Genomic DNA, 16278 nt, shown 5'->3' on the forward strand with positions numbered 1-16278 from the left:
CTCCCCCACCCACTCAAGCATCCTTTCTGCCCAAGGACAGTGGCTGTTAATCTTTTCACTTATGTGATTCCCCAGGGAATCCAGGCATCTCCAGTGAGTCATTGCTGGAAGCATGGGGACCTCCCTAGCAATGTCTATGATTTGAACCTCAAAACAATATATCTTATACAAATCATAAATATAGAAAAGGCAAAATCCTAATTTTAATAGGAAGATTGGAGCTTTTCTAAATTAGGTTTTAGTTCTAAAAGACGGACCAATATCCTATGCTTTAACACGTCACTTCTTTCCGGTCGTAACACAGGCTCCCTTTTTGTTGGTGCTTCTATTGAGGCCACATATTGTAATTTTTAGCCTCAAATATCACATTTCTTCACCCTCATAGAATACCTAAAAAATTTCAGTTTTCAATTTTGCTTCTTTATTTAGACACACACACACACACACTACACGCCCCCCCACACACTAAAAAGGCGTTGTTGACACCTGCGGGGTCCACTACAGTTTAAGAACCGCTGCTCTAATAACCTCTGCCAGCTGTTCTACAGAATCTGAAACATCTCATCTACCAGACTGAGGCACATTCAAAGAAGTCATTAGAACAACAGAGAATTATTGCTAACTCAGTATCTAGACCGAAAAGTATCATAATCAGATGTAACAGCCCACAATCAGTCATGTTATGCACTACCTGCAAGAGAAAGGAACACATATTTTCATGTGCACAATGTTTTGTTGAAATTTGATTTCACTGTGTGAATAAGTATGTGCAATATATTTCTACAGTAACTCAATGTGCACTGAGCTTTTGACTCAACTGAGTGTATATTAGAAAGTGTGTCCTTTGAAGCATGTTTGTAAAATGCTTTCATGTTTCAATAAGAAGTCCTAAATTAATTCAGATTATTACCACAGTTCTGAAGCTGGCCAACGTCTCATTTGTGGTGGGTTTTATGTAAGAAGCAGTCACAGATCATAATTAGAGGTTAGTATGCAGCTATCATTTATATTAGTTAATAATAAAAACAGCATATGTGACTCTATTCCAGAGAGTGAGAGACTGGGCACTGCATAAACCCAATACATGCACACTAATCAATGTAACAGTGTTGTGTGCGAAGGTTTTTTTCTCTGTTGCTGAATGTAGATACATCAGATTTGGGTCCGTGGATTATACATTGTAGATTCATGGGAGAGGTCTGGGCCTAATGGGCAGGGTGTGCCTTTGCGGAAAAACAGGACTGTACAGTAATGGCTGCAAAAAGGCGAACATGTATTTTCTCGGCTAGTACAAGCCACATTATTCATGCACATCTCCAGGACTCAAAGATGTTAAGTGAAGTTCCATGAGGGATAGGATATGTTTCAGGGAGTAAAGGATACCAGGGTATAGTTTGTGAGGGATCACACACACTTTTATTTTCAGTTGTAATCTCCACTTTAGTACGTGTGTTCATAATTAGGTCTCAGTTTATGCCTATGATATTAAATTCTGGGCAACTATGAAAAACATTTCGGCATATAATTTCATATTTTAGTTTTAGTGACTCAGATTGTTTTTATCATTTTTTTTAATAAATCATTTTCACATAACACCACAATCTGATCGTAATTTCAACAAAAACCAAATACCCCAAAATAAGATATTAGTATTATAATGTCTAAAAGAGAGACTTCATCAGAAAAGACAAATCTTCCTTTACAGACACTAAGAAGTGCTGTTGTTCTGGGTACCTGTTCTTGAATTTTGATTTCCTGGTAGTCCCTGCAGCTGGACGGAGCAGATGATGAGCTTGTAAGACACGTGAACTTGGTGGAGTTGCAGCCTTCTGCATTAGGGCAGGAGGTAGGGCTGCAGAAGGTGTAACACTGCTCAAAGTCAGCCTTGACCGTCAGTACGTGTTTACACGTGTTACACATGTAGTCTCTTTCAAACTCCAGCACTTTCACCAGGCTGGTCCGAATCACTGTCCCAGTCACTGACAGAAAGCGTCCGACGTCGTTGGTTTTAGGAATATGTTCCCTCGTTAGCTCAGGACAAACGAGCAAATCTGTAAAAGGAACGGCACAAAATGGATCATAAATTAAAAAAAAAGCACAATTCATAATCTAAAAATTGCTTTCAGTAATTCTTTAAACATTTCAAATTATCAACAAAAAGAAAAGTCATTTGATTTGTTCATGAGAAATTGCAAACCACTGCTGGTGGGCAATCGCCTCTGTTGATCATTTGGTGATGAGATCTACATTCTGTAACCAAAAGGAAACTGTCTCCTGGTGACACTTTTGAGTTCAGTAAAATGAAGCACAGGTGAAAAATGACGGAAACTTTGCCGCACTCTTAAGTTCCATGGGGTTGGAGGGTATTGGGGGGGGGGAGGGGGGATGGGGGCGACAGGGGGGATACGAAAGTCGTTATAATTAGGATGAAGGCTTTCTGACTCCAGGAATAAAGTCAGTTTAAGAATTGAAAAACTAATACTTGGCGTGGTTTTATTTTGACTTCGCAATCATGTGCTCATCCCGAATGTAGGCCAATCAGTACCCCGTTTGAACAGGCTCTGAAAGATGTGCGTGTTAGGTAGAAGCCAGTGATGTAGGCCCTAACGCAAGACAGAACCCCCCGTCTGCCCAACTGTGCAATCTGGTGCCAGTGCGCTAATGTAACTTGGTAAAATGGGAAAAGGTGTGCCCTACCGCTCAGGAAATTAAGAACGACATCCGAGCTCTCCCCAGAGGACGCACCCAGGAAGAGACGGCCTTCCGACTCATGATTTTTACGCAGCATTTGAATCCATTCGCACTCCCAGACGCCTCGAAATTCTTAACAGGGCCAAGGGCCTCTCACCCACCATGGGTAATGCTCTGGTGGTGCCCATACTGCAAACTGTGCAGGATTTCCATTCCCCTCTCATCGCACAGACAGATTTCCCCTCCTCTCAACAGGCTATAACATTCTTAGTGAGATACTAGCAGAACGCATTTTCACCCTCATACCTCATCGGGTCCACCTGGACTAGAATGGGTTTATTACACAATGTTAATTCCTCTCTTTTCATTAGATGTCTCTTCTCAGTCATGGAGGAGGCGCTCCAGATGTGGATCCATTCGCCATGCGTGTCTGTTGATCTAGAACAGGCACTTGACTCAGTAAATTGTTCAGAATTCTCCAGTGCTTTGGATCCGCCCTGAAGCTACTGGGCTGGATAAGTCTGCTTTACGCTAACCCCACGGCAACAGCCATAACTGGGAAACTCATATTGGGCTCCTACACAGGGGCACTCCGCATGGGTGGCCTCTGCTATTTGCTCTGGCCCTCCAGCCGCTCGTGGCCAAGAAGCACGGGTTGGGGCGGGACTGAGGTATACCTATGAAAGATCAAACACACATTATTTCCATACATGTAGACGATAGGATTATTTAACTCCGAGATAGCTACGATAACTTAACCTCTCAGACATCAATCAATCAATACTTGATGGTGTCAGTGGGCTTAAAGTATACTACAAGAAACCCCTTATTTTCCCTTTAGGGACAATCTCCCAGAGAGAGAATGTACATGGGTACTAGCACCATATCTTGCCCCCCCACCAATGTAATGGAACACACGCATGATCCGTGTTTGCCATTGAGAACAAAAATCAGCACCAGGGATCCAGTTATCCTAGCAACGGAGGCACTTTGCTGTCACCATATTAGGGACTTTCCCGTCCCAAGAAGGGAGAATAGACGTGACAGCAGTATGGGGTGGGGGACAAGAGTAAATACACATTGAATTAGGTAAAACTAGACACAACGGTATGACACAAATACAAGAATAGAGACATGAGTTGTTTAAGCTGTGCAGGAAAAACATATGCAAAGATTCCAAAAGCCTCTATTAACAATGCCTTATCCAAATTGGTCTCAAATACCAAATTTAAATTGCTCCATCTAGTGGTAAGCATGTCCCATGTATCTTCATTTTTATCATGTAGCATATTCTATTGTCTTAAACTGCATACTTTAAATAATTACATATTCATTTCACTCCCCATTAAATTAGAGAGACATAGCTAAATTTCAACCGTTCTTTCCGTCAAGTCACACTCACCCCTTTCACACACTTTCAGATGATTAAATTAATCAGAATTATGTTCAAAACATTATATGAACAAGGTTTTAGATTTTTTTTTCATAATGTTCATCAGAAAATATTTCAGGTCGATATCTTTTTTCAAAGTTTCCCCTAAAAAATGGAATGCAAACTCTGCTAACAATATATTTGATTATTTAGAAAACTTAATTGAGAACTAATATTTCGGTTTAAATGTTGCAAGACAACATTCAAGGTTGGTGCTCCCAATAAAAGAAGGGTACTATTCCTCTTTAGATCACTAGAAGGAGTGTCATAGTAACCAAGTGATCTCTGACACCCAAATCTTTCTTAACCCCATTAATCATCAAAATAAGGTGAAATGTTCACTCATCCTCTTTCCCATCAGGCATGCAATTTACCCAGTAAATGCAAGGGCGCTGCTTTACAAATACCGTAATATTATTATAGCACACCTACTAGAACTCCCAGAAAATACTAAAGTTAAATGAAATTACAGCACAGAAAGAAGAAAAAAAAACAAAAACGAAATTCACTGATTACGGTTCAATAGAAAACCATAGATTGCACCTGGCCATGAAACTGTAGCTCGCTTTTTTATGGGCTGCACAATTTAACAGAATCAATGATTTTGTCCTTGATAGGCCCACTGCCACTCTAAATAACTCAAGGAGAACAACTACAGTTTTATTGCAGGGTCCAGGAATCATTTGGGCTTGTTACGTGGTGCCAATTGCATCACCATACCAAGGAATTCATCTGCAACGGAAAAAGAGCTGGACAAAAACTGCAATCAGATTACAAAGGTCTGTAGGGCTCATTGAGCACAGGCTTGGAGGAATTTGGAGAGGTGGTAAGACAACAATTTGCATTCCTCGTCTATTGAGGTGCAGCTAGAAGATAAGAAGAAGGGAAGCAGCCTGGGCGTATGCTGGCCTGGTTCCTGGGAAATGAATTACATACGCAAATTATTCCTAGTGTCACTCAACCCAGTGGTGAAACAGTGGTGGATGATGAGGACATAAATGAAGTGTTTGCAGATTATTGTAGCACCTTTATATAGTCCAGTCGAAATAATAATTGTTGCAGAACAGGAGCCTCCTAGACTGGAGGGAGTTGTACTGGAATGAGGGAGAAAAGTTAGGAGCCTCCTAGACTGGGTGGCGTTACACTGGGCTGAGGGGGAGAAGCGAGAGCTTCGGATGCACATACGTCAGCAGAGGAGATAGCCAAGGCCATTTCAGATACCTGTCGGGTGCTGGACCCTCGGATGAGTGGACTACTGAATCCTATTAGAAATATGAGGCAAAGCTGATACACCTATTTTCAAAATATGAAGAGGTGCTTTACAAGTGCAGACTGTTGGCCACAACTATGTGGGTCTGCTCCTTATGCCAGGTAAACTGGAGAACCTTCGCAGTTCATATACAACCCCTTTCATTAATAAACATGGATTGTTCTGACTCATAGGTTGGGGCCCCCTGATGTCAGTTCTGGGACTGGAGTACCAGTCTGCCTTTAGTTCGGGATGACCTACGTCCCCTAATCTGCAATGGATCTTTGTTTTTCTGCACCAGGTAGATATGGATGAAAGTGTCATGTTGGATAGAATATATGTCAAAAATGCAATTGATTTGGTTGAATTTTTGAACCTGTTTGCAGTGTTGGAAAGGATATGGGTGGGAAGGCATTTCCCATATTAGTGTGCCTGTTGTACTCACAAACAACAAGAGCCCATATGAATACGGTAACATCAGCGAGTTCTAGCCTTCACCGAGGCACATGACAGTGATTTCGTTATCCTCCCTCCTTTTCACAAATACCTTAAAACCACGTGCATGACTTCAATAGAAGAAAACCCTATGCGGGGACTTAGGTTTTACATGTATAGGGTATTGCTAAACATGCAAGCAGATGAAATTATGCTTTTTGTTTAACAGCCTGAGGTTAACCTCTGTTGGAAGCCATAATAAAGTTCAGCCAGTATTCCAGCTTGAACATAAATCTGGGTAAATCTAAGTCGATGCGATTATCTGACCATGCTGCAGAGGGGAGTCATGTTTGAGGTTGAGAATGTGGTTGAATAAAACAAGTGAAGTTGATACCGCAGGACATAATCGCACTCCGGTCTGAATGTGTGCGATCAGCTTGGGTAGGTAGGCAGGAATTAGTTAAGTGGGAGGCACTGATTAAGGCATACAGCATCAGGGTCTAGTGAACCTGGATTTCAAGTCATTATCTGGTTGCCAATGCCAGTTATATAGGTGCTTAGCATTCAGAGTCACCTACGCTCACATATATACAAGCAAAGAGGCCTTTGGTGCGAACGGTGTCCCTATATGAAGTCCTATTTGGATACATTTCTGTGAAATACAAAGAGATACATGTGTGGGAGACAGTGGTATAAAACGGGTTGAAACAGTCATAATCACCCATTGCTAGGATTTGTCAATAATCCCAAATTTAAGATCATGTCAGAGAACATGTATAAGAGGTCGACAAAATTAGGCATATGGCTGTTTGGTGATTTCATTTGGAAGGATACATTTCTAAGTCCCGAGCAGGTGCGACAGATTTGTGAATTAAACACATTTGACATATACACGTATTACAGGAATAGGGACACAATGTCTAGGATGTTACAGGGTTTTCTTTTTCAAGTCAAAGGCTATAAACTTGCTGGCTGGTTCTACAACGATACACAATGGCAGAAAATGAATTTCCTCGTTATATAAAATTGCACTACTGTTCAGTATCATGCTTGAAAGGAGTGATAAGACTAAATAAGAAACTGAGTTGAGGCCTGAGATCACGGAGGCCGCTGGAATAATCTCTGCAGTCAGTGGAAACTGGTTTTCTGTTGATGTAAACACAAGCTGCTGCACTCCAGATTCTTCCACTAATAATATTATACCCCAGAAAATGTCAGAAAGATTTATCCTCAGACACCTGGATGCTGTAGCAGATACAAAACAAGCACTGGCAGAGCCAATAGCTCTTGCCTATGCAAGCGCTATTAGCTTTGCCAATGTGTTTTAGCCATGTTGTTCAACAGTGTTACGGCTGTTCAGCATGCTAAATGTAAGTGGCATCGAGGAGAGTGTTGTATAGTGTCGTAGAGTGGAATAGCAAAGAGTGGAGTAGAGTGTTGTGGAGTGGTAGAGAGTGTCATGTATTGGAGCAGCATAAAGTGAAGTCGCGTAGAGTGGCATACACTGGAGTGGCGTAGAGTGGACAGGTGTAGTGTGCATTGGCGTGGAATGTTGCAGAGCATAGTGGCGTAGAGTGCAGAGGTATTGAGTGCAATGGCATTGAATTCAGCAGCATATAATAACGAGTCGTAGAATTCTGTGGCGTACATTAGAGTGGTGCATAGTAGAGTGCAGTGGTGCAGAGGCGCAGATTGGCACAGAGTAGAGTAGTGGAGTAGAGTGCAGTGGCGTACAGTAGAGTGGTGCAGGGTGGATTGGTGTAAAGTTGGGTGATGCAGAGGGCAGTGGAGTAGAGTTGCGTGGCACTGAGTGGAGTAGAGTTGCGTGGCATTGAGTGGAGCAGCATAGAGTGCTGCAGAGTAGAGTACAGTGCCATAGAGTGTAGTTGAGTAGTGCAGAGTAGAGTGGTGTAAAGGTCAGTGGCGGAGAGTGCAGTGATGCAGAGAGGAGCAGAGTGGTGTAGAGAGCAGTGGCATAGAGTACAGTGATGCAGAATGCAGTGGCACAGAGTGGAGTAGAGTGGTGTAGACTGCAGTGGCCTAGAGTAGATTGTTTCAGAGTAGAGTGAAGTGGTGTAGGCTGGAGTGGTGCAGGGTAGAGGTGTGGTGAATCCAATTTAGTTTTATTGGGACTCAGGAGACGAGCTTAGCCCTTTGGCATGCAGACCTGTGCCCAGTCACCTAGTGACTTTAAACCTACTTAGCTTGCTCCGTTTTAATCCATTTATTTAATTATTTCTTTTAAAATGGCTGCATTTTTAAATAGTTATAAAGATGTTTTGATATGCATTACCAGTGCCGCTCAGTAAAGGCGTCACTATCAGCTTCATAATCAAGTGATGTACGTAGGTATTAACATCATGTCCTTTTCCCACTTACGTGGACAGGAACATAATGTACACTTTTTGAGGATTGCTTATATCATTGCCGCCACAAGTCTGCCTCCTTATCAATTGTTTGGGAATATACCTGCATCAGGGGTCCTACATAATCTGTATAAATACATCTCACACGGGTAAGCTCATTAGAGGGAGTACTTCCAGATGCCATCAAGTCACCTTGCTGCAGAACTCAGCCTTTGTGTCACCATAATGTCTGACCTAGAGACCTCATTCCAAGGAAACAAGGGATGGGGGGCCGGGGTAGGGGGCTTCTCATGGACAAGGTACTGGAAGATTAGGTTTATCACACCTACATCTCGTTTGGTTAGATATTAGGTTCTCTATGCTAGGGATTTTACATCTCGTGTTTATTGGAAGATGGTTTGGGGTTTGTATGCACAACTCCCATCTTCACTATTATGCTTCTTTCATTGTTTGTTATCTTAATCATTGCAGCTCATGTATTTTACCGTAGATTGCAGTCTTTTCAATAAACCTATTGAAAACTCTCCTGCATCTCCTTTATTGCCTGTGTGTGACTGAGACGTATTGCTAAGGAGAGAAAAAGGTAACGTCTGTTCCACCAAGACTTCCCTGAGATGTTGCAATCTGGAGTCCATGTGTCAGGTTGCCAGAAATCACCTTTTACTGTTTGGGTTTTTGGTGAGGTACTGCTTGTGAGTCGGGAGGGTTGGTCGACAGTTGCGACTTGTTGTAAGAGTGGCTTAGTCGAATACAAACAAAAGTACTGTCATCCCTAAACCAGCAGTCTTACCTAGGAGCAAGAGTGCAACTGCAACATGGCGCCACCAATGATGGTGTGTTTGGCACTAATTTACGGACATCCTGAGTATCCACAGTTGGAGCAGGAGCATCAACTACTGAAAAATATTTCTGACACATATACTAGTATAGTACAGGATAGTTTGGGAGTCCAGCTGAAGAAGCCTGAAATTCAGCATACCACCCCTATGGAAGGTACCAAACATGCACAAGAGGGTTAAAAAAAACACTGGGGTAAACAAAAACAAAATAAACACAGATGAAATCAGAGAGCAGACTCTCTGCATCTGGAGAGCTCCGAAAGGAGATATAATCTCAGAAATAAATAAACCTTAAAGGCTCCTGACAGATATACTGATTCAAGTCTCTCTCTTCCCTTACAAGACACACTGGATAGACGGAGTGAGAGAGTGGGCCAGTCAGAGCAACGTCCTGACTAAATGAAACAGAAGAAGGACTTACAACACTCTTCAGACAAGAAAGAAGCCAAATCCCCATAACAAAAGCCACAATTTTAAAAGAAAAAGGTGGCATGCCAGCAAACTTGAGAACATTGCTGAGGAACAAGACGTGGGCAGTGACCCTGCTGGACAGCCCGGAAGAAGTCACAACATGCCGCCAGAGTCTGATAGATCATCTGGATGCAACAGCAACTAATGACTTTCTTGTAGTCGAGACTGTGGACGGGTGCGTTCTCTCACCCAACAAGGTTTATGATTTAAATTTCCAAATTGAGGGAGCCATAGAGCGCACCATTAGTGTAATTTTTGGGGAAGAACTTAATGGTGATATCCTATTGGCAGTAAGAGACTGGCCACCCAAATCCGCCCACTATGCCCCCAAATGGGGAAGATGCCATTTTGCCTTCTTTCTCAGGTCTTGTTCCAGAAGCGATAGAAGAAGACTACACTGTTGACTGGGCTTTGGCACAGGCACCAGCACTATACCGCAACAACGTAGGGTGGGATAAGAATTTTCTCCTACCATGTAATACCTATTAGGTCTACACCCCATTAGACTAAAGCTCCAGTGTGAGAGAGCCTCACTCATCTTGAGTACCACGAAGTAATAGAGCCCTGTATCTCTGCAATGAATAACCCATTATTTCCCGTTGCAAAACCAGACCATTCATATAGAATAGTCTTAGATTACAGACTTCTAAACAATTACACACACACACATATGCAATTCAAAATGCACACAGCACCGTACTAATTAACAACATAGTGCGTAAGAAAAGTAAAACAACTTTGGATATTTTCAACTGTTTCTTCTGCCAAAACGTAGCACATGAAAGTTGGGACATGAGTGCATTCTCATTTGGCTCAGAAAAACGTTTTTACCGTTGCCCCAGGGCTAATTGAACAGCCTATGGTTTTTTTGCAGCCCATGTAACATCAATATTGCATGATACTGATCCAGAGGTGTTGTCCTATGTGGATGACATCTATATCAACATTCATCGTGCTAGGGTCAATCGGATCGTTTTAGGATTTGCAGCCCTTGGCTACAAATTTAATTTGAGGAAGACTAGAATAGCCTCTCTCAGGGTATTCTTCCTGGGATACGAGCTATCAAATGAGGGCAAAAGCCTCGCCCCACACTTTTTAAGAAAAGATTTGGTGGTTGCAATTAAGCAAATTTATCAATAAACTACAGTCTTTACTTGGTTTCTTTAAATTTGGCAGAACTTACTTTCCTGAAGATGCACAATGCATAAAACCACTTTATCATTTAATTCGCCCAGATTTCTCAAGCAGACACTGGACAGTTGAATTCATGTGCATCCTTAGAGGATTGCAGCAAGACATGCTAGAAGCAAAACACTCACACACATACTTGACAACAAATTTGGTCATCAGAATAATTGTTGGTGACATCAGATTCAGCTCTGTCACCTTTAATGAGGTTGACATGGTGCCAATAGCATACAAATCACATTTGTACTCCAATGCAGAGCAACGCTTTGCACCCACAGAAAAGAATGTGACTGCTGTACAGATGGCTGTCATCAAGGAGAGGCCACTTGCCCAAGGGAAACGCACTATTGTCATTACCCCAGTGTCAACCTGAGAGTCGGTCACCAAAACAAGCGTTCCTAACGCTAAAGCATTATGTCCATGTTGGATTCAATAAGCAGCCTCCCTAACTGCCATTGATGTTGATTACATTTTTGACCCGAAATTTCAAACACAAGAACTTCTCTGATACAAACAGGAGTACCCTGCACCTTTTAACATCTTGCTGATTGACAGATATCAAACTATCATGTACATTGATGGTTCAGCACAACCAGCTGTAGGTACAAAACATCAACGCTCGCTGAATGAGCAGCTGTGAACGAAGTGATAAAGAATGATGTATTCTGCCCTCAACAGCATACACGCAGACCCTCGGGGACTGCACAGCGCAGTTGGCTGAATTTAAACCTCTTATTCTGGCACTGGAACATACAGATCCAGGACACCTCACATTGATTGTGTGTGATTCATATTATTGTGTCCAGTCTAACAATGATTATCTCAATCATTGGCGGCTGAACGGGTTCAGAGACTCAAAGGAGAACACCATTAAACACAGAATTATGTGGGGAAGAGTGGCACATCCTAAAGATAAGCTACCAGATGCTCATGTAGTACATACACTGGGCTACCAACGTGAGGGAGTACATGTTATTGGAAACACTTTGGCTGATCAAGCAGCCAAATCAGCAGTAGCAATGGCTTTTGTTGCTGCAGTGACTCACTCTCACATGAAACTGGATAATGAAATTCAGGTTGCAGTGAAAGCTTCTGCTGAGGTCAAGCCTCTTCCTAAAGCATACCTTACAAAATATTCCTATCATATCAGTGTAGAGAATGTTGCCTTTGTGACAATTCCTGGGGTGGGAGATCGAGTGATCCCCAACCAAGACCAGAGATTAGATCTCATCAAAGCAGCCCACCAGGGTGTCTCATCTGCTCATGCTGGTGTCGCAGCCACAATATCACTGTTACAGAAATGCTTCTGGTGGCAGGGTCTATACAAACAGACCAAGCAATATGTCCTTTGCTTTGACATTTGCTAGCAAATAAAGAGCTCAATCATCAAGCGCCCACTACAGACATCCCTCGTAGTGTCCAAAAGCCCACTACAATGTGTGTACCTGGACCACTGTGGTCCCTTACAACCTGATAGTGCATACCAATACATCTTAGTCGCTGTTGATTCTTGTTCTACATTCCTGTGGCAAAGGCCATAGTTGTCGGCTGACCCTCAAACTGATATAAAAGACTTGTTGGTCTTTATCGGTACATACGCGGTTGCAGCATTCCACTCAGACAATGGCCCTGCTTTTGCCTCTAGGACATTCAGGGACACCATGAGGACAATGGGTGTTGAACTCCATTATTTTTCCCCATATCATCCCAAGGGTAATTCTGTTGTGGAGAGGAGGAATCATGACCTAAAACAGCCATTAACATCTGGAGTATTAGGTTCAGACCGCAGTTGCCTTCATCACCTATATGGGGTCCAGAGAGCACTGAATAATCTGCCAAGATAGTCATTGATAGGACGCACTCCTTATGAGGTCCTCTTTGGGATACCTATGTATGTCCCAGATCTAGATAGCCCTGGTATGGTGGCAGCAGACACACCTTTTGACATAAATGAATGTCTCACTGTCTTACAGAAGCTTCAACAATTTTGTGATGATAATTTATCCGCCAGTGCTGCCACGTTAGGAATAAGAGATTTGCTAACAACTTCTACAGGCTGGATTCTTAAAGTTGGGGGATCTGGTTCGTGAGAAGATTGTTGTGTAAAAGGAATTTGTCTGATCTTACAGAGCACCGGTTCCAGTCCTGGGAATACAAGGTACCAGAACTGTTATCCTATCACCGCTACTAGGTTCCAAAGGGAACAAATTTGTCTCCATCAACAACACCAAATTGCATCATGTGCTCGATCCTGCACAGTAGATCCAGAGGTCCCTTGGGTAGTCTTCCGTCCCATCTCAATACCCAACAAGGACATACCTTTTCAAAGAAGAAACAACAACACTTCTGAATATACCAGCATGTGCAACAATGCTACAAATGCCTCCTCGAGCATGGGGAAGGCGGAGAATGAGCTTCTGCTGATTCCTGTTACCACTTCACCAACAAGAACTGCACAAGATGTGGCTGTCTTCTATTCCAATGCAACACAAACTCCATGGAATTATCTGAGCAAACTACTGGCATTGCTTGCCTTTCTGTCATGGTTTAGTTTTGTGACTTTTTTTTCTCTTGATAAATGGTTATTATTTTCCTGAAGGCTCTTCTGTCGAGCCAGCAGATGAAGTTCTAACATCATATCTTTCCTCACATAAGGTCCGAAGAGCCTTGTCCCTTGTGAACATTTCAGTAGTGCCAATTTTAGGTGGGATTGTTTGGTATAAAGTTCCTTTTGATATTTATAGGCTGACTGAGGTTATCCAAATTCCTTATGTATTCAAACTTTTAATGACTTATTTAGTTTCTGATGACTGGGATGTTAAAACAGCTGATTCTACGCTTGCAGGATTACACTGTATTTGAAAGTGATGATGTGTACATTAACACAGCCAATTATGGGGAAATGTTCTGTTAAAATCATTGGGGACATTACTTTCTGCACCGAGCAATTAGACATAGATCAGTATTTAATTACACACAGTGGGAACACTGTCCAACTCCACCTGTGGTGCCCCAAAACATATGTGGACAAATTCACAAACTTTTCTGGGCATGACACTACAAAGGCAGTCACATTATTTCAAACTACCACCTTCTAAAATGTGGAAGATTTTGCTAATTGACACAAAACTAATCTATTCAGATTCCTTTGTTTCCCGACTTAATGTTGAAGATTATGAATACTGGAAGAGCACTATTGATGTGAAAAGTGTATGAGGAACACAACATTGGCAAATTCAGGGTAGGGAAGTTTTGTTCAGAGCATGCCTTATTCCTGGCCAAATTATATTTTTAAATGACACAGTTCACAAACATCATGCTTAGGATTAGCAAAAATAAAGGAAATTAATGTGTCCAGTATCCCCACACCAGCCACATTCAGTGACTGGCAAACTTTCCTAAATGTCACTGAGGAAGAACTGAATGCTTGGGTTCAGGAAGGAACCTATTATTCCACACTTTCAAGTCCCAGTAGGTAGTTTTTGTGGTCAATAGACACAAATGGGTGTCAGACATGTTTTGTTAATTCCTCAGGGAGTTTCAAGATTAGCCGTCTGGACCCTTGAAATATCTCAGGTCAACACTCGGGTTTGGTTATCAGGGTGGGAAAACTGTACCAACAACGGTTACCCACTAACACCTTAGCAGCAGTTAAAGAACAGCTTAGTCTCCTATCAAAGGGAACAGACTTGCGAGATTTCTTGGTAGGTCCAAGAAAACCACACTCTAAACGAATCCTGTATGCCATATACAGCGAAATATGGAAGCTTTCTCAAATGGAGGGAGCTGCACATTTAAGGCAGGTAGATAAGGAAACTATGGAAAAGGTTTTAGCTGTTGTGAATAATGGCTTGAATACTCAGACCAACACAATACACACACTTAATAACATTGTGTCTTCTGCAATTGACATCATTCAGAATGACATGTCACTTTTGCAACATGGGCAAAGCCAGCTGCATTTCATTATGCAGTTGGGTTGGACATTACAGATTCTGAAAAATGGCCAGGTCCCTTGGAAACAAATTATCAGTTTTCACTGTTTGCTGCTTTTAATCTGTCCATGGAGCAGCAGATAATGGCTAAAAAGGAAGCGAGTTACACCATGCTCAACATAGAAAAGTTAGTAAAGCTGCCTTTTCACCATGGAGGAAAGTCCATCAACAGTATGGCTCGTATACGGCATTATAAATCTGCCAATTTCCACCTTTTGTTTCACAAAATGTTTCAAACATTTTGCTGTGGGCAAAAACGAGCCATTAGGAGATAGCTATATAAAAGAAGAGTGGGAGTTTCCTTTCAAGTTCAGATGTCTGAACGGCGAAACAGAGGTCTTTCTGAGCTGAAGCGAATGTGAGATTACTATTAGTAATTCAATGATCTGCAAACAGGTGTCACTTCACAGTTTCTGCAATGCGGGGGTTGCAAACTTGCCATGCTTTCTGAAGGGTACTCCTGTCCTTTTAATTCGGCCACGTTTCATTTACTTTCCAATTATAGTTATGTTGTCCCGAACGATTAGAGCTGCTGCGGAATGAGACCTTGAATTGCCTATGCAATTTCAGTCTCTCAAACTGTAACTTGTTGTGGACATGCTTTATTCCCCCCACACAAGAGATAAGAGTAGCAGCAATGTGGCCTGTTACATTGTTAATACTAATGTAAATTATGAGAAGCAGAGCAGACTAAGTTTAGTTTTATTGGGACTCAGGAGATTAGCTTAGCCCTTTCGCTTGCAGGCCTGTGCCCCATCACCTATGGACTTTTAACCTACTTAGCTTGCTCCATTTTAATCCATTTATTTTATTACTTCTTTGAAGATGGCTGTGTTCGTTCGTAGTTATAAAGATGTTTTGATCTGCATTATCAGTGCCACTCTGGGAAGATGTCACTATCAGCGTCATCATCGAATGATGAACGTAGGTATTAACATCATGTCTCTTTCACACTTACATGTGACAGGAACATAATGTACACTTGTTGGGGATTGTTTATATAATTGCCGCCACAAGTCGGCCTCCATATCAATTGTTTGAAAACATATCTGCTTCAGGGGCCCTACATGATCTGTATAAATATATCTCACATGGACAAGGTCATTAGAGGGATTCCTTCCAGATGCCATCTATACTGCACGTCACCTTGCTGCAGAACTCAGCCTTTGTGTCACCACAGAGTCTGACTTAGAGATCTCATTCCAAGGTAACAAGGGTTGGGGAGCGCTTCTCATGGACATGGTACAGGCAGATTAGGTTTATCACATCTAGCTCTCGTTAGGGTAGAGATTAGGTTCTCTATGCTATGGATTTTACATCTCATGTTTATTACAAGATGGTGGGGGGGGTTGTATTTACAACTCTCATCTTCACAATTATGCTTATTTCATTGTTCGTTATCTTAATCATTGCAGCTCATGCATTTTATCGTAGATTGCAGTCTTTTCAATAAACCTATTGAAAACGCTCCTCCATCTCCTTTATTGGCTTTGTGTGACAGACTTATTACTAACAAGAGAAAAGGGTAACTTCCGTTCCACCACGACTTCCATGAGATGTCGAACATAAGGCAGCCAGAAATCACCTTTTAGTGTTTGGGTTTTTGGTGAGG

General features: G+C 42.0%; 1 protein-coding gene across 4 annotated transcripts in view; it reads right to left on the minus strand.

Moving 5' to 3' along the window:
- The window catches only part of MCM9 (minichromosome maintenance 9 homologous recombination repair factor), a 287879-nt gene that overhangs the window by 242758 nt on the left and 28843 nt on the right, over window positions 1–16278 (minus strand). For all 4 annotated transcript variants that reach the window (XM_069235378.1, XM_069235380.1, XM_069235381.1 and 1 more), the window contains exon 3: window positions 1735–2051. In XM_069235378.1, the coding sequence (XP_069091479.1) occupies window positions 1735–2051 (317 nt within the window). The remainder of the gene's footprint in view (window positions 1–1734; window positions 2052–16278) is intronic.

Source organism: Pleurodeles waltl, chromosome 5, assembly GCF_031143425.1.
Source record: "Pleurodeles waltl isolate 20211129_DDA chromosome 5, aPleWal1.hap1.20221129, whole genome shotgun sequence".
NCBI classification, from domain to species: domain Eukaryota; kingdom Metazoa; phylum Chordata; class Amphibia; order Caudata; family Salamandridae; genus Pleurodeles; species Pleurodeles waltl.